The sequence below is a fragment of the Lissotriton vulgaris genome, chromosome 10 (assembly GCF_964263255.1).
Source record: "Lissotriton vulgaris chromosome 10, aLisVul1.2, whole genome shotgun sequence".
NCBI classification, from domain to species: domain Eukaryota; kingdom Metazoa; phylum Chordata; class Amphibia; order Caudata; family Salamandridae; genus Lissotriton; species Lissotriton vulgaris.
The window spans coordinates 125,497,944-125,525,155 of NC_141698.1; the positions used below are offsets into that span (position 1 = coordinate 125,497,944).

At 44.1% G+C, this 27,212-nt stretch overlaps 1 protein-coding gene across 1 annotated transcript in view; it reads left to right on the forward strand.

The window, feature by feature from the left end:
- The window catches only part of LOC147684822 (cytochrome P450 3A21-like), a 295,556-nt gene that overhangs the window by 240,334 nt on the left and 28,010 nt on the right, over positions 1 to 27,212 (forward strand). The window contains exon 11 of the mRNA XM_086940697.1: positions 8,997 to 9,223. Coding sequence (XP_086796823.1) covers positions 8,997 to 9,223 — 227 coding nt within the window. The remainder of the gene's footprint in view (positions 1 to 8,996; positions 9,224 to 27,212) is intronic.

The window sequence follows — 27,212 nt, forward strand, 5'->3', positions numbered from 1 at the left end:
GCCTTAATCGTAAGAGTCACTGGTACAAAACAAACATTCAATGCCATACATTACGTGTCTTGATCAGTGTGTAGCAGGATAGGTGGCCACAGGAGTGGAGGGCAGTGTCTGTTGTGGTATCTTCAAGCCGAGTCGTAGCTCACAGTTTACCAGAGGTCTCGCCGAGCCAGGGTTATCCAGTCCGAAACTGCGAGCTCTTCGCAGATGGCCTACCGAGTGTTCTTGTGGGAACCTCGGCGGAGATGTTCTGGGAGCTGGTCAGCCAATGTACTCTGAAGTTTGGGGGGTGACGTCCGGGCCAGGATCCGTCACAGGAGAGTCCGATATCCCATATAGTGCTTCGTCGTCGCTTGGGGGGTCTCTTGTGTCATTACCAGTTGGTTCGCTGGATGCCGGGGAGCGGCTGAGGTCCCGTACAAGCCGGAGGGCTTCTTGCTTTTCCTGCTGTGCAGCGTCCGCAGGGGGAGACGTCCTCTGCGACCTGCTCGCGTATCCCTGCGCCCGTTGCCTCGGGCGGCGTCGTCTCCTATTCCCGCCAGGTTGTCGCCCGTGTGTGCGGTCCGCCGGTGCTCTGGGGGTAGAGTCTGTGCCGCTGTCCAACCACGGCTCCACTTCGTCTGGGTCTGTAAAGAAATGGGTTCTCTCTCCGGCTATCACTCTAAGTTTTGCGGGGAATAGCAAGGAGTACTGTAGGCCCTGCTGGCGGAGGCGCCTTTTCACTGCCAGGAAGGACTGTCTCTGCCTCTGTACTTGTATGGTGTAGTCCGGGAAGAACATTACCTTGGTGTTTTCTATTCTCACCTCATCGAGTTTGCGCGTTTCTCTCAGTATGGAGTCTCTGTCTCTGTAATTCAGAATGCGGAGAAGCATAGGTCGTGGATTAGAGCCTGCCGCCAGGGGTGTGGTCAGGACTCAATGGGCGCGTTCCACCACGAATTGAGGCGAGAGTGAGCCCTCAGGCAGGATGGATGCCAGCCATCTTTCCATATGTTCCTCCGGCTTTCTCCCTTCCCATTTTTCCGGAACGCCGACCAGGCGTATGTTATTCCTTCGTGCCCTGCCTTCCGCATCCTCAGCCCTGTCCTCTAGGAACTCCACTCGGTTCAGCAAATCTTGTATGTGGGTATGTGTCTGACTGGCTTGGGGTTGGAGCTCCTTCACAGTTCCTTCCAGTGTCGAGGTACGGTCGGCAAGTTTTTTGTGGTCTGCTCGGAGGTGCGTGAGGTCTATGGCTACGCTATCGATCTTGGTGGCCAGAGAGGTACGTGTGAGTTGAAGCGATTCTTCCAGCCGCTCCATGGCTGCTAGCATGGTGTCTAGCTTTGCTGCCGTTTGGTCCTGGTCCGCGGTTTTGCTGGTTTTGTCCATTTTGCCTTTAGACATCGCGCCTCCGGTGCCAGCCCGTGTCCTGGCCCCGCCAGACATCAGTGTCCAAGGTAGAGTCTGCTCTTCTTGTCCCGGCTTGGTCCTGCCCAGCCTAGGCGATGGTGGGCAGGTGGTTGTAGGCTATCGGCCTCTAGCGGAGGCTTGGCAACCGGCGTCAGCAGAGCCAGCTCGTGTGGTGATTGCGTGGTTTTCGTTCTCTCCTGGGCGGTAGGTGACCGTTGGGTGTCGTTTTCCCCGGCACAGTTCAGTGCGTCTGGGTGTCGCCGAGTTTGCGGCGTGTTTCCTTGGTGTGTCCCTGGTTGGTTACGAGCTCGTTTGTGGCAAGGGGTTCAGGTTCTGTGCGTATCCATGCGGGTTGTATGCGCAGGTTCTGTGTGCATCCATGCGGGGTGTGTGCTGCGCCGGTGTGGTGCAGTCTGAATGTCCACCGCTGTCGGCTGGCAGCTGTCTCAGTGTGTGACCCGGCCGCCACTGCCCAACCGTTCTCCAGGTGCCGGGAGCCCAGTCGCGCTCCTTACCTCTTCTCCGTGCGTTTGGGCCTGCACGATGTTCGTCGCGATGTGGTCGCGTCCAGGCCTAGCAGCCGCTCCCAGCCTCAGGGTGCGTCCTGTGATCAGCTACAGCGAGTGCGTGAGGGTACCGGCCGTGCCAATGTAGTCGGTTCGCCTTATTGTCCCATCAGCGTGCGCTGCGAGCGATCTCTGGTGCACTGGGGCGCGGGTATGCAGGGTTGGTGCGTACTGTGTCCCCGGGGCCTCCGATCCGTCCTGACCCTCGGCGTCTCCCGCATGGACGCCAGGGCCGGTGGCACCACACGTGGCTGTGGGCGGCGACAGCCGCCGTTTCTCCCGGACTGGGCCTGCGTGCCTGGATGACTGGTATTATTGCCGCCGGCGAGCAGTGGGTTGCAGCGCCGTGGGTAGCCAGGGGTCTACGTGCAGTTGCGGGTGCTCGGCTCCGCCCTAGTGCTGCTGGTGGCCAGGGCTGTGTGTGTGGTGTTTTGCGGCCTGCTCGTCCGCCGCCTCCCGTCTGTGGCCGTCTCGCTGTGGGTCCCCGCCGCCGCCGTCAGTTAGGCCCCCAGGGATTCAAGGCCGGATCGCTCACCTCTGCGTCTCGCTATGCAGCGGATGCGCGTGGTGTCCGTCGCAGAAGGCTGCTACCTCCAACCCTGGGGTCCGTCCGTCAGCACAGACTTTGCAGGAGGAGTCCGGCTGGGCTGATGTGGTCGTCTCTCCCCGGGGCCGCCCTGGCATAGGTGGTGGGCGATCTTCAGTGCACTGGTATGCAGGCCGTATGGGGTGAGGGTAGGCTGCGATTTCGGGCCTTCCGCCTCGTCCGGATCCCCGGTGTTTCCTGGGCACACGCCGGGATCAGAGGCAATGCTCGCGGCCGCGGGCGGCCAGTGTCTCCCGGTGTCGGGGTATTGCTCCGATCCGCGCCAAATTCGGGCAGGCGCCGCGTCAGGACCACCGGTGCAGTCGCCTGTGGTTTTCGGCTGGCTTCGCCGAGGATAATCCCGGATAAAAGCACCGGGAAGGGGAGCTTGGCACGGAGCTTCACCCACAAGCATCCATTCACTTCGCGTGCTAAGCCACGCCCCCATCAACAAAGAACAGTGATGGCAGCGCTGGTCATATCCAAGTTGGATTATTGTAACGGGCTGTTGGTGGGCGCAAGCAAATCTGTGACTGCTAAGTTACAGGTTCTCCAAAATGCAGCGGCACGCCTTTTGTTCGGACTTTCCCGTTTTTCTTCTGCAAAACATGCCTTAAATGAATTACACTGGCTGCCTATTATAAAGCGGATTCGCTTTAAGGCCCTGTGCATCTCCTTCAAGGCTTTACATGGTATTGGCCCGGAGTCTTTGCAGAATCTTTTTCAATGGTATTTACCCTCTAGGGCGCTTCGCTCCTCTTCGGCCAATAAGGTTAAGATTCCCAAATACCGCCTACAGAGATGGGGAGGGAAAAGCTTTCATCACATTACGGCCAGGTGGTGGAATGCACTTCCCACTCATCTGAAATCAGCTCAAGATCTTCTGCTTTTTAGGAAAGATTTAAAAACTTGGCTCTTTACCATCTAATCTTACGGTGCTCTTTCTTATGTGTTAGTTGTGATGTGTTTCGCTAGGCTAGCTCCTAGACGCCTTCGGGTCGTAGTGCGCTAAATAAATAAATAAATAAACAAACAAATAAATAAATAAAACTTCCCAAATATCGGGGTGATGAAATATTTTCAGCTCTAAAAAATGGCACGTACATTTAAAAACAATTAGGGGAACTGTGTTTCATTTAGGCAACCTTTTAAATGTAAAAATGTGTTCTTGGTAACTCTTGGCCAAAAACGGTACTGGACAGCAATAGCCCAAGTAAATGTAAGTATAGCAGCCCCAAACAAACTGACAGTCTTGCATCACTGAATGGATGCTTGTCAGTAGTCTATGCAGCCCATTTATTTGACACACTTTACAAAGACACTTTGGCATTCTCATAGAAACAGATCATTTGTTCAAGAATGAGTCCAAATTCAACAGTTCGATGTTTTCATAAAAATATGGGATGTACAATGATGGTATATGTGTATGCAATATGAAACATACAAAGCAATATATTTGTCGGTAGTTCAGCTCAAGTCTCTAACTCATATTGGAAAAAAGTAGTCAGTACAAACCAAAATGCCTGCAAAATCATGTCAAGAGACACGAAGAGAAAGCAAAATCAGTATGGCTACTATAGGGAATCTCTGGTACAGCAAGATATGAGTAGAAGAGAGTATGATCAAATATAATATACAAAGGCACATGTAATTGTACAAGAACTCGTATCAAAGAATCAAAGTTATCAAAATGCTTAGGGATTCTTGAGTTCATAAATCCAAGCATGGCAGAACTCATTTTATGATGAAGAGCTAGTAAAGGAACTCCACCAAAAAAATGGTAAAAAATCAAATTGATTAAATAAAAGCTAAATCTATGAGGAGCCAATATTAGCAGGCAGTACACAATGCAAATGAAAATCTAATGCAGTAATCAGATAAAGTTAGCTGGAAATTCTACTAGGGAAATGTTTAAGAGTTCAGAGAGAATTAGGAGGATACATCAGCCGACATAACTTCTGAAATTCACTCCCACTATTAAGATAACTGGGAAGATGTTATACGGTAGTCTACATCTATGTAGGTACGCTATCAATAAAGTAAAGATGGGCAGGGTATCAATTCAGAAATAGAGTAACTATGCAGTTACAAATTACTTATTCTATTCTGTTCTTCCATGTTGAGTGCATGAATGAGGTCATTTTATTAATTCACGGACATTCTCTTCCGCTGAATATTGCAGCAATTTCACCTCCTGTGGCTAGTCTTTCTTGACATATCAGCAATTATCAAGGCTAACTTATTTTCACAGCAGCTGGATTGTGGAAAATGTGCTACTAGCAGAGCATTTTCAGTCTTGTAGCATATACTTCTCCGATGTGAAAATTGCAAACTTGCCCTTTGTGTTTAGACCAGAAGGATGAATTACCAAGGGCAACAAATGCTATATATTGTTTGTGTTGCGAGTGCAGTGAAAGTTTACTTGAAGGGCATTTGCCTATGAGTCAATGTTTTTGTATTCAAAGAGAATTAACAAACAGTAGAGTTGTCACATTTGTAGGGGCAAGTCACTGTCAAGAGGGACAGTTTGGCCATAAGACTGACACTCTGGATCATGGTTCTATAGGTTCCTTGCAATTCCTTTTAAAAGCAAACAAAAAATGCTAGTGCCTGGCAATGTATTTCTTAATTGGGTTCAAGTCTGAATTGAAGGTAGATACACATATTAAATTATTTTCATAATTTGACTGAGGCCTGGGTTCAAAACGAAATTCACTAGGGCAAGGCCATATCCTCATGAGAGCCTTTCTACTGAGTCTAATTAGATAACCCCTGCTGCATACTCCTTTCTCTTTTTGTATAGTTCAGATGCAGCTTTTATGAAAGTTGCAATAGAACTATTTCAGGATGGACTCCATTGCTGCATACTATGTTGTTCTAGATTACCCTAACATGTAAAACTTGAGGTACTAGTTGCTAACTATGTAACCAGTCTTCTCATGAATGCAGTTTAAAGTAAACTATATAAAGTACATTGTAACACTACATAAATTAAATTGAAGTTCATCAAAACAAGTCTATTATCACAATGTTTACATAACAATCTTCAACATAGTGTATTAATGTAAAAAGCTATTATATCTAATACTAATGACTAATGTAATCTATAAAAATTACCATCCTGCCTGTATTAACTATCCTATTAGATTAATTAAAATATTGGCTTTCAAAGGCCGTTCTCTCTTCTTGGTTGTTAAGCAACTTAAAGGTAGTGAAGCGTCAAACTTTTAAGAGAAAAGTTATACAATATTAACACTTTTAAAATGACAATCTTTTACTTCATTTTCTAAAAAGTGTTTGGTTTTGCCATTATAAATTTGCCTCGATTTTCATATTTATGAAAGGCAGATTTACTATACAGCACCATAAGGCAGTTTTGTATTTTAGAAACTGTTTCAGTTTAGCTTTTTTCATAAATTTGCCCACATTTTGCCTCAACACAAGAAAGTATAACTAAAGGTTTCTTTTGCCACTGTAACATATTGAAAAGTACAACCCATGAAATAATTTCAAAGTAGTTCTAAAATTCTTGAAAAAGCTACAATGATAATGTCCAGTCCTGATAAAACTCTGTTGGTGATAGCCATCTCTACTTAAATCAATTTCATGAAGAAGTAATAGAGATAAACTACGGTTCCAAATCTTTACAAGCAATGACACAGCCAACAGGTTCACCTTTCAGTAGTGTATGTAGAAAATAGCAGACACATTGTTTGAGGAAGCAATGTCATGGGTTCAGCCAGTGGTATGGCTATAAAATACTGTGAGAGGTGGTTTTATGAATGATACTTGTTCAATTTGTTGAAAAAGACACCAGGTTCAAGCAATTAGTCCGAATGCTAAGAAGTTCTTGTACTTTGACCTCTGTGTGTTCTGGCCTGCAGCAGCCAAGAATACATAGCTAAGTGTTAGTCTAATTTGCAAAACACTTACACCCTCATTATGGATGGGGATACAGTGCTTAATGTGTAAATGAATAAGTGCAATGTCCCAAAGTTTTGCTTAGGCACCAGTGGAGAATACCAAGGTTGCTTGGACTTAATTACACCTCATACTTCTTTATTCCCCCACCAGACTCACACGTCACCTCTATCTCAGTCTATTTCAGCCCAGCTTTCTCTCTTTATCACTGTTTTACATATTTCTGTTCCTCCTTATTCCACCCTTTTGTGATTTTCTCTTTTGTGTGCTGGATCAAAGTTTGTTGGGAAAATTAAGTGTTGGTCCCCAAAAAGGAGTGCCCATGGACCCCACTTCCAACCACCGGTTTAATTGAAGCACTAGTAGTAGCCAACCCTGAGTGTTAATTTTAGGGAATTAGAAACCAGCCCAAATGCCAGGTCTTCAGGCACTTTCCGGTTGCCCTATTGGCCTGTTGGACCATGTTTGTGGAAGCTAATGTTGTGTAAGCAGTTGCAGTGGTCATTAACAGATATTTTTATGAAGAATTGGTAATTACGGTCTTTAGTACTTCTCGTGAGATTATGGTGACATTGACCATGTGGGGGTGTACAAAGCAAATGCCGTTCTCCAATGCTTGACTTTGATCATAGAAAATTCAGCTATATTATATGCTTAATGGTTTTGTAGGCAGCACAGATATGAAACAGAATCAAAGAGCATGCATACCTTGGGTCCATGGCTTGGCTAGTTGTGCCGTAATGCTCAATTGATTATTGTTAGTTGCTAAATGGGGGTCGAACCCGAAACAAAATTCACCACATTTTCTCCTCAAACCGTCCCCTATTGGTATCTAGTAAGTAAGTACTAAATGTATTCTTTTTGAGTATTTAAAACCATTACAAAAATACACTCTAATAAAACATTTTTTGTTAGCTAGCCTTTTCAGTCAGTGCTCTTTTAAAATCTGTATATATTATAAAAATGCAGGAATGTTCGAGTAGTTCCCAGTGTGACAATATTTCTCTGAGCCTCCGGAGTCTGTGCACAGATTACAGTTTGGAAAGGTTTAAGTTTTTTGTTGTTTTTGTACTTACACAGGATGCTCACCGGGCCTTGCTTGGATGTTACTAGTTTCAAGAACTTGACTAGCTTCCCATTTAACTGCGAGTCACTTGGGTTAAAGCAGGCAAGCACTGCTTGTCTCCGGGTCCGTATGTCTCGTTCATTAAAGTGCCTTTTTAGGAGATCTGCCCTTTCCTCTTTTAGCTTAATGCAGGAGCATAATAAATGTTCTATATCTTTGTTTCCAACTCCGCATAGCCTGCATAATTTCCTGCAATTCTCTCTCAGCCACGGTGGATGATATGGTATAGCTGGAAGGATTCCTACCTGTATTTTAAAAAGGATTCTTTTGACTTGCTGGAATACCCCAAATCGAAGTATGCCTGTGGCCCAATTAGTTTGTAGCTGCTCAGAGTCATTCACGCATGACTCCTATGTGGTATCTAGTGATAAAACACAGGATTTGATGTATAGTTAGAGTTGCCAAATGAGCCTGGTTTTAAGCATTTTTTTCCACACTCCATATGCTTGAGATAGGTTGATAGTCTGTCTGTCATAATCTGAGTCTGTAGCATGCCTCAGTTATTGGAGGGCATCATTATAAAGACAGGTTCATTGATGAATGTGGCGACACATGGTGCAATTGCTGGCATACTCCTATTGAGAAAATAGGTTTTGCAAATATTTAAATTAGGAGACACATTATCTCCCATCTTACTACTTATAGGATTTCAATTAGGGGATTCAATCTAAGATCTTTTGTGAGGATAACAAAGAGGGTGATAGCATGGAGATCCTACCAGCTCCTTAAAGATTCTATAGAGTCTTTATGACAATTCTGCTGTTTTGGCAAGGTGGAACTGAAATTGAGGCTGCTAAGAATGACCTATTCGTACTTGCAGTTTTGAATTATCAAGGATATTTTCATGTTCTTCTATTGCTGTATTAGTGTTTTTGCAGTGGCCTTTCAGTTGCCACTGGTGAACTATTGATTGGCCATAGATTTTGCTCATTTGAACTCTTTGCATTTGAAATATTTTTATGTGCTCGATGACCCAATGTCTACAAATGATATGCATGATAAATAAATGTTTAATCTTTCTCAAGCCAATCAACGCAAAGGTCAATGGTGATAGCACCCAAACTCCTTAGGAAACAGTAGGCTAATGCTTGTTTTAGAAGCCATGCTTCGGAAATAGGAAGTGTGTGGAGACATGTCTGGTCAAGGTTTTGTAAGTCTTTTAAAATTGGTATAATTGAAATTCAAATGTTTTAGGAAGATGAATGACCTAGAAGGGGGAAGGCACCAGATTTGTAAACCATTCACTTCAGGGTAGTAGGCCCATCAAGCATAAGTTCTGTATCTAAGAGTTGGTTGAGTAATAAGATCTCTTGCAGTATATGGGTGATGCATTTGTGTCAAATAAGAAAACTGTATATCACGTATAATGTTTCACCTCTCAACCTATGGTATTTTCCATCAACTGTAGGCTCCTGCCACATATGATGCACTTATGCAGATGGAGTACTTAGAGATGGCAATTAATGAGACCCTCAGAATGTACCCGCCTGGAGGACGACTTGAAAGAGTCTGTAAGAAGACAGTGGAGGTGAATGGTGTGACAATCCCAGAAGGAGTAGTGGTGATGATCCCGATATATCCACTTCACCGAGATCCAGAGTATTGGTCAGAACCAGACGAGTTCAATCCTGACAGGTATCATTAACATATGTAGGGTGCAAGAAGAGGACAGAGTGATAGGGAGGAGGTCCATTAATTTTATGACTACATATCAATGATTCAAGTTACAGAAATAAGTGCACCGTGGAGAAGAAAACTGGCATAAGTTAAGACTGAGTGTCAAGTCACTTTTATGAGCAGTTAGATCAAACAAAAATTGCGGTCTCTTACAGCACCCATTGCAGGCCTAAACTGAGTTTTAACTGAGCACAAACGTATATGTTACAATAGATTGAGAGACCTTGGGCCTCATTATGATGTTGGTCGAAGTTGCCTCCGACCAACATCTCTACAGTTGCAGAACCGACAACCTCTGGTCGACACTCCCAAAACCGTAATTACTGTGCAACCGCACATGATGTGGTCACAGACTCCCATTTTCCTATAGGACCCTGTTCAGTGGCCAGAAACTGTCCGCAGCACAAGCTCCCATAGAGAAATAAGAGTTTCTACAAATCTCTGTACCATGTGGCAGACACCATAGGTGCCGCCCAGGCCTACAACGGTAGGCCGCAGAGTGAAGGGGGCCCTGCTAAAGGACCCCAAAGTCACTTTCCGACAGGCTTTCCATGTCAGAAAGCCCGACATGGAAAGCCTATCGGAAATTGACATCAATATCCTGACGGCGGAAACACCGTCTATTAGGGATTATGTGCAGCTTCTGACTGACCTATGAGCTCCTTGAGCCCATCGAAAGCCAGTGGATTTGACAGGTGGGTTTACATTCCAACAGCCTACATTATATTTTGGTGCTCGAAATGTAAACTAACGATGTTGGTCTGTAAGTCTCCGATGAACGATCGGAGCCTTACCGACCGACATCGTAATAGGGCGCCTTGTGTTTTATAACTTCAGTTAACTATAATCATTCAATTAGTTACACTGTTTCTCTCCTGACTTAATTCAGTGTGTGTAGACAATGTCTTGTAATTTTCACATTGTGTGTTAAATCTAAGCCAAATGAACTTAAAAAAATTGGCTTAGACAATGTGGTAAGTAAAATGTGTCTACAGCGCCATCCTAGTGCCATCCTAAAAGATCTTCAAAAGACGGCAATCTATGATGGTCACTGCAGGCTCACTTTTTTGGACTCCACTCTAATGATGTCTGGTATTTATTTTTGCACTTTGTTACATGGAACATACCGTGATGTCTGCAAGGTGAAACAATAAGGGCCCGATTGCGATCTCGCTTGGAAGGGCACCGAACGCGATCCACCAGGAAAAAGTATGAGCCGTATGCGTGTTTTCCCACTTACTCGTACAGCTGTACGAGCGAGTAAGTATGATGCAAGCAACGCGAGATTCACCGACCGAATCGTTTCGTGGTCCGAATTGGTCCATACGTCATGTCCATAAGCAAACCGTGCCGTGCAGTGGATGTGATTTACGACTGAGCCAATACGATGCACGTGTCGGACAGCCGGTTCGAGGTGAAGTTTCCGGCTCGCAAAACATCTGGGACATTGCATTTAGGGGTCCCCGTCTCCCCAATACAGGCATGTACGCTGCGGATGGCAACCATGCGTACCCACTGTAGGGGGGGCTCCTTTGTGCGAGACATGCCCATTCAGTCAATGGGAGCCCATGTACGCGTTGTACGGCCGGCTCTCATTGACTATTATGGGAGTCTGACCGAATCGAGTCCGGCAACATGCACCTGCATCGTACTCGCACGGTCGGATTGCAGGAGTCCAGCTCGGTCAGAAAACACTCTGGTTCCGGCTCGGTCGGAGAGCTTTCCGACCCAGATCGGAATCGGGCCCTAAGTGTTGGTAAACCTGTAGATGGCAACAAGAGCGCTGTTATATATGGATCCTTAGAGCCAGAAGAAAAGCTTACCAAACAGTGTGTAGGTAAAACCTCACATCTTCTAAGGATGAACTCAAGAATATAAACACCTGCACAATAAAGATGGGTGGAAAAATATGGAGACCAATTTACAAAAATATTTACAGTAAGACGTTCTCTGTTATGTACTCTTACATGCCTTTGAAATGACAAATTCCCTAATAATACAAGTGCAAAGAGGACACCGTCTTTTCTTACTCGTATGTAAATATTCTTATTTTAGTCCCATTTTAGATGTTTTGGGGCCAATTCAAAAGAGTGCATAAGTACAGGAATGAATGCAACAGGAATACTGCCTCATGTATTCCAACATTTCTTCGTGAATATCCCTTGTATGTATCACTTAAAGTGTATTCTTAAGACAAGTTACAAACAGAGACTCCGCAGCAGGGTGAATGGGACAGGAACAGAAATTATCACATTACCAGCCTCCCAATTAATTGCAATATGAGCGATAACTCCTGTCAGGTCAAAATTTCTGATTTGTATTGGGGAAAATGCTCAGAATTTTTCAGAACATGCAGATTTTGGTCTGGCAAGCACCAGAATCCTAATGGTACTGCCCAGAAAGTCGGAATTGGCGGCTATATACCACAACTGATAAACTTTCAACTTGGATTTTATTAGGTAACATAACTTTCGCACCATTTTCCGGTCACTCGCAATGAGGGCCAACATTTTTACACTGAAAAGTTAATGAAGATTTGAATTACCTCACAGCATTTGTACTGGGGAAAATATGAATTTATTGAAGAACTAGTGGCAGATAGTGCATTTTAATTGCACATTGACACAGTAACCTTGCTCAAGGGGGTAAACACTGTTTTAGGGAAAGGGTTGGATCTCTCTCCTTTGCTGATCTTTCTCTGTCTCCTTCGCTCTCACTCTCATCTCCTTTATCCTGATTCCTACACTTTTCTCCTTCTTCCACCATTTTCTCTCTCTTTGCATATGACCCACTTTTCCATTTTACAGGCTAGATGTAGGTAAATCAGATTTATCGATTCATAAATACCAAATTTTACCGATTCAGTATTCATAAATCTGTAAATATGATGTAGGTAATTATTTGGTAACAAATACCGAATCGGTAGGATTCGGTATTTACCGATTTGCCATTGATTCCTATGGGCCTTGAAGCCCATAGGAATCAATGGCAAATACTGATTCGGTAATTACCGAATCGGTAAAAATACCGAATTGCCAAGGGGGACAGGGTGTCACTTTGACACCCTGTTGCACCCCTGTTTCTGGCTTGTGTGCCATGTGACACACATACATGCCCTTAGGGAATGTATGCCACCTACATCTGGATTTATAGAATCGGTAAATTTACCGATTCTGTATTTTACCGATTTGGTAAATTTACAGAATCAGTAAATTTACCGATTCTGTAACTCTCAAGCCCCCTACATGTCAAACACCAAATACCGGTCGGTAACGGACGAAATCGGCCGTTACTGACCGATATTTAGGGCCCGATGTAGGTAATCTCGATTTACCTACTCTTAAATACCGAATCATACCGATTCGGTATTTAAGAGTAGGTAAATGGGATGTAGGTAATTTCTATTTTTAAATTACCGAATCGGTAAGATTCAGTAATTACCGAATCGGTATTTACCGATTCGGTAATTGACATTCATTCCTATGGGCCTGTAGGCCCATAGGAATGAATGTCAATTACCGAATCGGTAAATACCGATTCAGTAATTGGGGGAAACTTTGAAGGGTGGCAGGGTGTCACTTTGACACCCTGTTGCACCCCTCAATTGTGCATGGGTGCACATGTTGCTGACATACATGCCCTTAGGGCATGTATGTCTGCAACATGGCACATTTTTTAAAGCAAAAAAAATGCTTTTTGAAGGGTTTTTATTATTTACCACCAACTTCTAGTTGGTGGTAAATAACGAATACTTAACCACATCGCTGCGGCGGTTATTTTTCCGCTGTGCAGCTTTTTTCTAAAAGCTGCGTTACATGACGAGCTCAGCTCGTCATCCGCACACGACCACCGTGGCTGATGACGAGCTCAGCTCATCATCAGCAGCGAAGGGGTTAAACCCTTGTAGCACTGATTACAGTGCTACCTACATGTTAAATTACAGAATCGGTAATTTTACCGATTCGGAATTTTACCGAATCGGAAAAATTACAGATCCGGTAAAATTACCAATTCTGTAATTTAACATGCCCCTACATCTCATTTTCCAAATACTGGTCGGTAACGGCCGAAATTACCGAATTTCGGCCGTTTCCGACAGGTATTTGCCTACCTACATTAGGCCCTTGGTCTCCTACATCTGGCCCGTAGTCCCTTATTCTCAGCGTCTTTTTTGGCCTCATCTCACCTTATATGACAAAAAACCATTAATGCTTTTAAAATATCTAACAAACAATCACCGCCTCACTGTACTTAAAAATAATAATCAGCAGCCCCATGTGTAAGAACTTTCTATTATTTCATAAATCCAGGGGGCCGTATCATATCTGCCACAGTTTTGAACTGAAGAGTAAAAGAGTCACAGGAGAGATATTTTACCACTTTTTACACTTGTAAATGGTAGTTTGACTTGGAACTTTTAAGGAATGTTCTGAATTCAGTTGGAAATGAGGCAGGATTTGCTGAAATCTCAGTACGAATTAAAGAGCACAACAGAACACTAGCATAACACAAAGCAAGATGACAACACAACCAACACATAACAGGGCACATCCCAAGAGAACTGTCTCAACAGCATGCAACCCAGCAACCACAGTACAACACAACAATAACACAATGAGATAATTGCTCACAAAAACAAAACAGCCCAAAAAACAACAAACCACATCACCACCACAACACAATGAAACACAATAGATATAAACAGATATTCTTCTTGCACATTAACACCTCCTCAAATTTACTCTGATAATACAGTACAGTAGTAACATTTGCTTGTACCACGCACTTCCTTACTTACAACCTATAACATGTAACAGCACCAGTGAAAAACATGCCAGTGAAGGGGTGTTGTAAATATCGTGGTTATTCTTTTCTTTTAATTAAGGAAACCTTTTAATATTCCAGTTCAGCCCCTTCGCCTTTAGTAAACGGAATGAACAACTCCCAACCTCCTCTCTAATGTCTTTAGGAAAAGAAAATGTTGAAACCACAAAATAATGCACATTTCTCAAACCAGCTTCAGAATTGTGTTAGAAATATTTATTTACTCCTTTATAATACACCTTCTTCTGAAATAGGGACTGTCGTTGATTGTTTATTTTTCTAAGGCCCTGCTTATGAGTCTGGCAGAGCAGAATTACTGCATGGAATTCTGAATGTGTTGATGTTCCTGCACCCAGTTTCCTGGGAGTTGAAACAATGTACCAGATTTAACTGGACTGTAATTCTGTCAGTTGAAATCTCATTAGGATTTGGCTTCAGCAGAGCCCAGCCTCTTTCCTAGTTTTCAACCATGGGGAGCAAGCAGGGATCCCACCTCCAGGCACTTAACTTCTGCTTCACTATCCTACTCCCCACATCCCCCTCTCTGCACTCTCACTACACATGGAGGTCCCACTATACATATATCTTAATGCCATCCTTAAACCACCAGATAGTCTGTGTGGTTTCCTGACCAGTGAATCCAGTCCCACCCAATGATCCCCAGGTCTATGTATTTTAAATCGTAATTGCACAATACTCGTGTGCTGTATCACACAGTAACGTTAATTCTGCATGTGGACTTTGAACCCGGACAGTATTGTGCAAGTTGCAATCGGGGCCAACGAAGATACAAATCCACATTTTAAAAAGTGAAGCATTTGACAGTGGGATTGGTTTTGACTACTTTGTACATTAGTAGTTTCCAAGAAATGTGCATTTTCTCCTGCTGCCCTAACCTCATCTTTGTTTCTGGAAAGGTTCCTGAGCCATTAAAAACTCTCATCACAAATATCAGAGCAAAAGAAAAACACATCCACTCCCTCTTTGCAGCTGTAAAAATTCTGAATGTGGAGCAGTGCCAGTCGAGATTTGGTCATTGTTATTTTCCTTGATATAGTATTAATTTGCTGAATGTATTTCTTAAGGTCCTATTATTTCAAATGCAACAAAGATTTCTTAAAAAAATAAATGTGGAAGAGCAGCTATCACCCACTTCAGCTTTTTTCTTAATGCAAAACTGACACAGGTTCTTAGTACTGAGACGTTTGTGAAATTCATGATAGTCTACTGGAGATATACTCGTAGTACCGTGTTGAAGTTGTCTCATCAGTGATTTTTGTGTTTTCCTCTAACTCCCAAAAATGATGTATTCAAACACCTCATAACAATTTTAAAGTTTGAGAAGTTAAACTTTCTTCCACTTTCAATTCAGCAGATTCGAACTCACTGAAATTGGCCTTTGCATTTTCGCCTCCATGTATCTGTGAGAATATTGTTGAGAGGAGTCTGGAGCCCTCAATAATGATGCTAGAGAAGACTGAGGCCTAGATGTAGGTAATGGCAAATTACCGAATGGTAAATACCGAACTTACCGATTCGGTATTTACTATTCGGTAATTGCTATGTATGTAAAAAATTTGGTAAAAATACCGAATCGATAAGATTCTGTAATTATCGATTCGGTAATTACTGAATCGGTATTTGCCATTGATTCCTATGGGCCTTGAAGCCCATAGGATTCAATAGCAAATACCGATTCGGTAATTACCGAATCGGTTAATATACCGATTCTGTAAATTAAATGCCACCTGCATGTCAATTCCCAAATACCGGTCGGTAACAGCCAAATTTGGACGTTACCGACCGGTAATTGGCGACCTACATCGGGCCCTGAGGCTCTTAAACAGGGTTGATTGAGAATTTCCTCTTTACAAAGCTTTCAAAAAAGTATTTGTCCACATAAGTTTCAATGCCTTGTTCGGCGAGTCTGCAGCCAAAACCTGCACCTGGGACTCCTTCTATCCTCGAACTCAGAAGACGCGTTGGCAGTCTGCAGTTTGACAGCTGGCCAGCCGACAGTAGCAGGGGGCGGCAGCCGTAATGAAGGCTAGAGCTGCGGCTCCGTCTAAACTCACGGAGGCGGCCGGCACTAGGGTCGGCACAACCGCTCCCAGCCTGTTACCCCAACTGCTGCCCCAACCGATCACTCCCCCTTGTCCTGCTTGATGGTGGGCCCCAACAAAAGACTTTAAGGGACCTCCAGGACCCCACGCTGAACCTCCACGCTGAACCTTGTTTACACCGCGTGGGCCTCCTTGTTGACCCCCCAAACCCTGCAAAACAGAGCAAGGGAGAGAGAGAGAGAAAGACCGAGCAGGTTGGCCCAGTTTTGTACCGGACCAGACTTTAGGGATTTCAGGGAATCTAAGGATTGCCAAGTATTCAGGGATTTTAAGGAACATCCACTCAGACCCCTTGGGCCATTTCCACCTGCCTTTTCTCCAGCAGCCTGTTGTACAAGCAGCAAGTCCGCCCAGAAAGCTGCAGTGGAATCTCAAAGGTAACAGTAAAAGCAATAGGTAGGCGCATTCATGCTACAGGTATACAGTAAGCCTACCAGCTTGCAACAGCTCGCCGCAAAGCATTAAGGCAGGGAAGCCGGACACAGTCCATAACCCACTGCATAAATAGCAAAATCTCTGCCATGTGATGGCTGTATCCACCCTTTCTACCGGGTTTACCCTGGGGTAAACCCGGTATAGTGAAAGTAGGTTAAAGCAGGTGCCTAAATATGGTGGGATGCCCAGGAGGACCAGGTGCAAACGAGCTCCTGGTACAGACACCTCCTAAACTCCAGACTCCACTCCAAGACGCGAAACTCTTCTATCTGGCCTCGGCCCCCCACCGCCACACGTACTTAGGACCCGGACAAGGGCATCGCTACCGCAATAAAAAAAAGTACACACCTGCTAGTGGTAAGACCAAGGCAGACATCTAAATCCACCTCTGAAGATATGCCATCACATGCAGGCGCATCTGGGGGAGCAGCGACCCGGCCTATTAATCCAAAGACATACGATTTGTGCAGGTGGGTACGGACCCCAGATTCGACCTTTGCAGAGTGTATCCCTGGCACCAATAGTCGGGTGCCTCAAAGATAACGCAATCAATGCCTCCTCACCCACAAAGATGCAAGGCACACTTTCGATGGGCGCTGATAGCAACAGTGGTACCGAACCTGCAGTCGCATCAACTGGTACAGAAGCTTCCCACTCAACAGCCACAAGCATAGCACCTAGGGAAGCCAGTCCCTTCCGACAGAAGAAAAGGTCCCATTCTTGCCATAACCTGGGGGCTCATCAAAGTACAGAATTTGAGTCTCCCAACATGGAGGAATTAACGCAACAAGGAAGCCCCTACACTGCCACTGCCCGAGAGCGACTAGATGGCATCATCAGCCCGTTCGACACCTCAAAGCCGACCTCCCACACCTTGCGCGCAGAAAACAAGACAACAAAGGGTGAGCCTCATCAAGACCAAACCTCGAACATGTGAATTGAGTGCTAATGCATCATCTTCGACTCTTTTTCAGAGCCAGAATTAAGCTGCTCCCTGTATACATCACCTTCGCTACTACCATTTGAGCTCTCATGCATGCAAGATATTTTGCTAAAATCTGTTAATTCCTCCTTGTCTGAAGCCATAAATGCTCTAACATGGCAATCAAAGAAATTAGAATTACATATGGAAACCATCCAAATAATGGCACTTACAATGGCTGACCTGGCCAAGAAAGTTGATAGGATTGAGGCAGCCAGCAGCAGTCCGACCCCCTCATCCAAATGCCAGTGCCCAGAGATAGTGGACAAACTGGCATCCCTTGCCAAAGTACTTACCTCGTTGGTGGAGGAGTTAAAACTAAAAAATAAAATCTGCCAGGCTCACAGTCCTCTGGAGACAAAATAAATGAGCCTGTAGATGCAAGCAGAGATCCTGCTCCCACTCCCAGCCAATCTCAGCAGCAGGCTAAAACCAATGCAACCTGGTTTGCCTCATCCAGAGTCAATGACAGAGCACAGCAACCAAATAGTAAATACAACTCCATACAATCTAGGGACTACAGGCCCTCAGGGGGTGTCTCAAATAGCACTGCCCATGACACGTAGAGAGAAGAAATGCCTCAAAAAACAAACAAAAGCATTTAAAGTGACAATTAACAAACACTTCTTGGTACAAACCAAGCAACACAGCAGGAAGAAAAGAACCACCAAAGCGGAACACCGATGGTGGAAACAGTTCACCTTTCTTCCCCATATTGCTTAAAAATGCAGATCCGCCGGCCACCCCTGAACCGGGTGCCCCAACAACAAAAACGTTCACAGTGCAGACATATGCACAGTCTACTACGGGGGCCTGCAAGGCACAAATACCAAACACTTTGCAAGGGGATAAAACACCCCAGGCCTGGACTGAAAAGCCGCAGACAGTAAATATTCAAAGCTTTCATCCATGGGGCAAAAATGCCAATGACAACCAACAGAGCACTCTGGCCAGTGATTCAGGTGTAACCACTCTAACTCTGCACCCCGAAGGCCTCCACTCCTTGGCCTCTCAGTTCTTTCCAAGCACTTATATAAGACTACCAACTGCATCACAATATGGTTTAGGGTCAGAAACATATAAGCAAGGGAGTCTCAGCAATAGAAAAAGTGCAACAGAACAACCCACTTGGTTCAAGAAAGTGCGCAGGGGCAATGTACTCTCAAGCCCAGCGCAAGGAGCAGAAACAAGCACCTTAGGGCACTCACAAGATCCATGCAGCATTCACCTGCATGCCCTCACAACTTCAGCTATACAAAGGTGCTCTTATCTGGACAATTGGAGATTAGTCTTAGGCCAAATAACTCTGTTCTAGAGGATGGACAACCGTCAAAGACCAGTATGACTATGTTGTATTTTTCAAGAGGCAATATGGACGTCCTTAACAGAACAACCATCCTTAAACTTCTACACCATATACACTCGCTGTCTCATATCACCTCCAGGGATATTTCTAGGGTGCAATTTGTAACCACGATAAAACAACCTAGGAAGGAACAAGCCATCATAATCTGGTGCGGCGCAAGCCTATCAGCAAGTGGGGGATCGACATCCAGATGGTCGACAAGGAAAATTACCCATTCATCTTCCACACACCCCCAACAGCATTCCAACAGCTTCTGTCCTGAAAGGGACCAGCCAAGGGGCAACTCTTCTGGAAAACGCAAATATGAACATCAAGGGCAGGGTGGATTGCCAGCATGGTGGTAGGTTTGTCACAGCGACTAACGTAGATTGTCCACCTCCCCGGCTTCCACCTTCTCCAAACTCAGTTTACTGGGGTTGAGCCACCTCCAACATGGACGACAAGACTTGGCCTCAACCCTAACATGCATCCCCTTCTTTACAAGAAGGCTGTAGAAAGCCCTCAAATATTAAACATCCTCACTTGGAATGTTACAGGTATGCATTAGACCCTATAAAGCCCGACGGCAATCACGGTCCTTGAAGAGACAGACCTTTTTTGTGTGCAAGAAACTTGGGCAACTACATCTAATCCCCTTACAGGCTTTGCAGGATTTTTCAAATCAGCAACAAAAACCAGTCTATTTGGGAGACCGTCTGGGGGCATTTCCTCACACATAAAGCATTCCCTAAAGCTGAGCTTTACGTAAATAAAAAACACCTCCAACATGGTTCTAGCTGGCATCCTGGAAGGACTCAATGGTGCTGAAGGACCACTATCTATCCTACTGATCAATGCATACTATACCCCCACGGCCAAGGAGCCTACAATAAGCTCACCTGGTTGATCAAGCACATTGAAAACTTGATAATACAACATGTATCACTGGAAGTTATCATCCTCGGGGACATTAACATGCACCACCGAGGAGGATGGAACGCTGACAGTAGTACAATTGGGAGTTATGAAAAATTCAACATCCTCCTACAGACATATAACTTAGAATCAGCTAACTTCCTATCTACACTGTCCGACCGGGGTATAGTCCATCCACCTACCTATAACAACCAGACAAGCATTGACTGTATCCTACTGAGCCATCGATTAGGGAAGTTCAGGATACGCTACGAAGTGCTCCCTCAGAGCGAAAGTGACCACGCAGCCCTCTTGCTGCGTTTAAAGACCTCAGCAGAAAGCCAACACCTTCTCAGCCACCCCGGGCAATCAAACTGTGAGGAACAGCATAGACTCATGATGAGAATCAAATGGGTGCAAACCACCATTAATAAATTCGACTCATGGAAATCCACATGGACTGGCTGGATGGCGAGGACCACTGTTCCAGACATCGTAGGGGAATGGGTAAATCTCACACCAGAATTGGCCACGCTGCTTAATGGAAGCTTTCCACGCATCAAAACAGTGACAGGAACTCATATTCCAGGCTCAGCTCCACAGATCAAACAAAGTGCACAGCAATTAAAAAGAAAACAAAAAGGCAAACACATAAATTGGAACTGAAGCCTCTAAGAAGCAGCTTCAACTTGCAAGAAAGGCTCATAAGCATCTAGTTTGGAACCGAAAATGAGAAGACTCCAAGGAGAAACAGATAGAGATGTAGTGATAAGGCCCAACAATTTTGGGGTTACTTAAATAATCTAATCCCTGAATCCTTTAACAGAGGGAATTCAATGGGAAGCACACATGAAGTCAGTATACACTTGTGATCAAAAAGCCACATATCTAAAGGGTCAACACACACAGAGCAAACCAGAAATTGAAAGAACTGACCACCCCAGGCCCTCCGTGGAATATACAACCTCAAGCGTGGCGGCTGTCCGCACTGTTCTAAAAAGGATCTGCAAAAATAGAGCGCCGGGCCCTACTGGCCTGCCCGGCTCCCTCTTTAGGGAGGACATCAATGTCTGGTCTACAAATCTTGCTATGTTGTATGTAGAATGCGGGCTTATAGAGGAGGTGTCATATTCTTGGAGGGGTTCACTGCTGCAATCTATTTTTTTTTAAGTGCAAACACCTACCCCAGGAACTACTGGATGATCGCTCTGCTGGACATTGAGGGGAATCAGCTATTAATCTAGCTGGATGAAATAAAGCATCAAGATATAGGAGTAGGCTTTACGCTCTATAAACACTCAATAAAAAGGAGCATGGAAGGATTATAAAAAAACTTTTCTCCATTATATGTGAACGAAAAGAATTGAATAATTGTTCTACATTGGTTTGTTTGTATGTGGTTATACTGTAAGAAGTAATGTAATAGTCTTATTCATTCGTGAAAAATTGTGTTTTTCGCACAGTTATGTGTAAATTGTGATATATGTAAATGTGTACAGTATATGTTAAAAATGTGTGTGTCCCTTTGTGAAGGCCATAGTCCTTTGTTTAAAAAAAAGATGAGAATTTGAAAAAACAGGGTAAATAAATCACGGAAAGAATATAGGGTGGTTTATTCAAAATTAATAAGTTAAAGTGACTAGGATACCAAGTATTTGTTGTTTAAACTGGACATTGAGGGGAAGGCATACGCAAGCACTCTTTTCCAGGAAATAGCGGACTGGGTTTACTCAGATGGCCACCTGCCATTCTATAAGACCGGGTTCAGACCAGGGGGCTCTATTGTTGACCACATCACAGTCCTATCATATATAGCCCAACAAGCCCATCGTCCACCCCCAGTCTTCGCATGCTTCATTGATTACTCAGCGGCCTTCAATGGGATTGACAGAAACAACCTCTGGCGGAAACTGGTGGGGTGGAACATCAGCCCAAGCCTACTGAGAGCCATTGCACCATTGTACTCGGAAACCTGGGTAAGGGTAAAACTTTCCATGGAGTCGGCTACAAAACAAATTACCACTGACCAGGGGCTAAAGCAGGGCTGTGTCTTGGTACCGCTACCATTGAACCTGTACACTGCCGATCTGGGCCCGGCACTGCAAGGGGATTCTCTCAAAAAATCGGAGGCAAAAAAATCCATTTAGTGCAGTACACCGACGACCTTTTTCTTCTGGACCACACAAGAACAGGCCTCCAAAAAGCTCTCAACGCCCTAGCTGAATACAACATCAAAAATTAGCTGACAGCTAATGCGAGTAAATCTAAAAACTCTGATCTTTGGAAGCTACCCAAAGAAAAATCTCTAAGTTGAGCTTGAGTCCTTTGAGCCTGGAATGTGCGCAAAGTTACAACTTCCTGGCGCCTGGCTAAATGAGACTGGCCTCCCTTCGCTCCATCTACAAAAACTGCGGCTGAAAGGAAAGATGGTCACGCACTCCCTTTTCAAGCTGCATGTCACTCTAGAAAGCCTAACACCTACAGTTATTCAAAGGGTACTGCGGGATAAACTCCTACCATCACTCAACTATTTGCAACAGGCATTCCCGGGAATGCTTGCGGAAGACCTGGAGAAAATTCAATATGCTGCGTATAAAAAAAATATTGCTGGCCCGCATCCACAAGAAACACCTTGATCATGCTTACCTTAGCAAAATACTACCACCGGGCAACTATGGCCTCAGCTAACTCCATGAATGTCGTCATTTATACCCTTTTCACAAAACCTAACAATACCTAGTCCATTTAACTTTTGTCAGCAAATGAGCTATTGCAGCTAGCCATTGAGAATATGGACTTGAGTATAATCGACTACGCCGCCATCAAATTAATTGCGTTTTTGCTCCTGCAAACTGGACATGGAATCCCTAGTTGCCAGGTACTTCCACAAAACTCTGTGCCTTCCACAAGTTCTACAAACGACCAAGTGCCACCTCATACATTCCGTTGGGAGTCAGGCATTATATCAGATCTTAGCCGCAAGACTAAATCCGCATTCCATAAAACCTGGAAAGCACTCACTGATATCACAGAGTGTCATCTATGCAACTATAGAAGGGAGTCCCTGGCACATATACTCCTATGTTACCCGGCTCTGCGGCAAGCCCGTCTAATCTAACTCAGACCCACACTCCTCCTACTGGGCACTCGCACAGTAAAATATGCTATCTGCCAGCTCTACATCCTGGATACAGTGAAGAATATAGCCAATTTTGGCAAATTTATTGACCAAGCTTGTTCATTCTTGAAACAAAAAATGGCTCACGGAGAGAGTGACTAATAGTTTGACATGCTCCATCATACCAGAAGCCCTCTCTGCAAGGACTACTTTTCCTTAGGGGCTCAACAAATGAACAATATTGATACTTGAATCTTTATCTGCTAACTACACAGTCAGCAACGGCTGTGTATATACCCTTTTGTTGGTAAGATTTTAAAGCTTGATTGCGTTTTTAATCTATGATATATGTTTTTAACTTTACATTGTAATGATTTTAAGTAATCACTCAATAAACGTATTCATTCATTCACATAGGTTTCGATGGGGCAAATCAGAAACATGTCTCGCAATTCAGTAGCAGTTTTTTAACACCTTAGCTGCTTTGGAACGTCCAGCTCCAGTGCTGAACGTTCCATTGCGCAGGTGCAGTTGGAACGTCCAACGGCCGACGGCAGCACTCTCGAGGTAGTGGTGCCGTCGGCCGCTGGACGGGCGCAGCGCTTAAGGGGTTAACATGACCTCTGCTGCATTTGATGCAGTCCGTTATGCAACACTAATGACCAGTTATCATGATATGAGTATTCATGGCAAATCTTATCCTTATAAATACTCCTTTATGGCAATTATAGTCTACAATATCTCCCAACCACCATGTGCCATACCCTGCATGCCCAAATACTTGAGTTCAGCTCCTTAGTTCTCCTCCAGACATAACACAATTCTTCTAGCTTGTTTTAATTACACTGACGATAAACATATTAGTGCCATGCTACAAAGTCTCCATGACACCATGATCTCATTGCTCGTACCTTGTTTTGTCAATGTCACTAGCTAGTTGACTGCAAACCACCTTACCCTGTTCAGTGGCCTTGAACATTACAATTAAATAATGAGGGAAACTGCAGCTGTCTCTTCCTTTTTATACTGTTTTACGGTGTCCATACTCCTTTGTATGCTATACTATCGCACATTAGCTTTGTACATCCCATGAGAATAGTGTTGGTGGCAGGCTTTCTTTTAAAGGCTCCTCTATCCAAAGTTGTATGGCCACAGGAGGTGACCTTTAACTTGTATTTATGGGTTGCTCAGTATGAGATGTATATTTGGCAGTAATAATTATAAGGGTTCAGTTGCATTTTTATTACCAAATTATTCAGGCCTAGTTTGAGGCACATATATCAGCAGCTAATTATATGGGTAGCCATTTACTGTGCTGGGCCTGATGCAAAGAGCAGCTGTCTGCCCCTGAGTCTTAACTGGTTATTGCATCAAATTCCAAGTCTGCCACAACTGAGGCCAGGAAGGCTACAGCATGGATGCTATGTTCAGTTTCCTGAATCCATGCTCGCCCTATGACATTTTACATTTTAATTAGGGGATGTGTGTCCCTTTCCACCCCTACTTGCTGTCCTTACCTGGTGACCCCACCATAGCCATTGCACTGGACTTGGTTTAAGCTTGAAGCATGCTCTTCCCATTTAGCATGTGGGCAACTTGTCTCTGGCAGAGATGTTTCAATCTATGGGCAAAGTGGTTGTTGCCCAGGGCCCCTCTTCTAAGGGGCACACTGGGAAAATTAACTTTCTCTCTATTTGGCCCTTGTATATTCTATTTCTATATCTAGAACTCTCCTCCTCTCTACCTTCCCCTACCTCTGACTCATTCTATCTTGCCAGTGTCCTCTTAAGAATTTCTGAGGTCTCTGGCAAGACATTTTTCAACGAATTTTCTGTGAACCTGTTAAAGCTTAACATATAATTTAGTGTTGTCTGGTATCATGCGAGCTTGAATTAGCAGAGAATCAATAATAAATTCAAATGTGTTCCTTATCGGGCCCCTACAATGTTTTGCTCAGGGATCCAAAATCCTTAAGATGACACTGGTCCCTAAGGCACAGCCATTCCTGGATCTGTGAGTTCAGTCTGCTGCATGCACCTGTGACAGGCCTGACTACTGTCACTCCTGTATTCCAAGGTCCCCCTGAAGCACTTCTCCAACCTCCTTAATCACAGGTTCGTCTTTTGATCCAGGCAGATAAAGCCACTGGAGCTGTCTTTGCACTCCTCCTCAGGGTTTGTAGAATTTGAGATGTACAAATAAATGTTACTATAAGCCAGAAGTTACAACCTGGCATCTTTCCTTGTCCTGTGCAGAAACATCTTCATTCAAATCAATCCTAGCTTTGTTCTTATTGCGATTATCAAGAAACCAAAGGTGTTGAGTAGAGAGTCGAAACTAGAACAACCATCTTGCTGGGTAGTCGCCATGCCCAGGTCATTTTGTAATGTCAATTTAGGACATATGTGGAATTTATCATTACGCAAGGCATTAGTTTTACAAGCATGACTCCTGGCAAAAATCTTTAAAACTATGTGTAATTTGCAAAGTTTATTATAAACTTTTATAAAGTGCGAAAAAGCCATCTTCCCAACTGCACAGTCTCTGTGCATCATTTCGTTTGCATTTTCAATATCCATTAATATATATTTTCTTAGGTATATTGTACTTAAAATGTGCTTTCACCAAACAGTCAAACTTTTCAATTGATATCTGTGGGTAGTATTTAAAGAGGCATCATTTGTGAATCCTACCAACATATTTCAGCAAAACACTACAGTAAAGATGTAAAAGGTTCACATAAGTTCACATATTCGACTCTGGATCTCCACCACTATACTAAGACTGTAATTAGTCCATTGTCACTTGGCAGACAGGTGATTTACTCTCACATTGTCATATCCTATGCTGCTAGTGTCACAGGAAAAATGTGCTGAAAATGCACTCTTTCAGTTTCATTATCATAAACATTTCTTGGAAAGATAAACCTACAATACTTTTGGGTAGGTTTACAGTCCGGAGTGGGCCCCATTAAGAGATCACAATCCAGAGTGGGTATGTTCGTATGCCCCTTTAAAAGATCACAGTCCAGAGTGGGCCACTTTAAAAGATCACAATCCAGAGTGAGTACATACACCACTTTTAAAGTCACTGTGGGTCAGTTATGTACTGCTTTCCCTAGCAGTCCCATTGTACCCACGCTCTATCGCTGGACAAAAGCTACTTTTTTCTCATTTTCTACCTTGTCTCTCATCAGCGGCTACTTTTCTTGCTTCTTTTCCCTTGTCTCTAACACACACTAGAGTCCTTCTCAGACGATTTGATGTTTCCTACCTTTTCCCACTCTGTCCCTTGCTCAATTCCACTATTGGTGTATTTCCAATACTTGTACCTGTTTCCTCAGCAACCCTGCTATATTTTCATTACCCATGTCTGTCACTGTCCAGCAGGTTCTATGTTCTCAACTTTACTCCTCTCTGTAGTTTTCTCTTTACAAGCCTTACTTTCCCATCACATTCACCTGCTTGCCCATCTCTCTCCTCTGAAGTTTATGTTGCATTCTCAGTAGTCTCTGGAATTCTAGAATATCTCCTCCCTCTTCTCAGTCTATCTTTAAGGGTAGGACTTGGGAACCAAAGGCGGTCCTCGAGATATTGCTCAGACAAGCCTTGCTTCTTTCATCTCATTTTATAATATCTCTCTTTCCATCCATCCATCTATCTATCCTCTCTCCCTACCATCTTCCTCTTTCCACTCTCTGAACATTCTTTCCCTACCTTCCCCCTCCCTCCATCTCATTCTCCATCTTGAACCCTTCCCTGCCTGCTGCTATTAATCTCGGAGAGCCGGGGAAAGTGTCAGAGGCACCTGGGCTTTCAAAACCGACCTCCAAGGACTCCACCCCACCAGGGAATATATATATATATATATATATATATATATATATATATATATATATATATATATATATATATATATATATATATATATATATATATATATTTTCTTTCTGTGTGCGTTAACCCTTCCTTGTGCGGCGGCTCCTTAAAGGCAACTTTGGTGGAAGAAAATTTGAGCGGCCTTGCCGGTCGCGGAGCTGCCCCGCCGCTTCCAGTGGATCGTAGGTGTTGGTGACAAGCGACACTCGCAGGAAAGGAGGGGGCCTGAGCCACAGGCTATATTAGGAAGCTGATCGCCATGCTGCAGGACCTTCTGCCCATTGGGGATTAACATTTCAAGTGATGTTACGTGTAGCGCACTTGCCT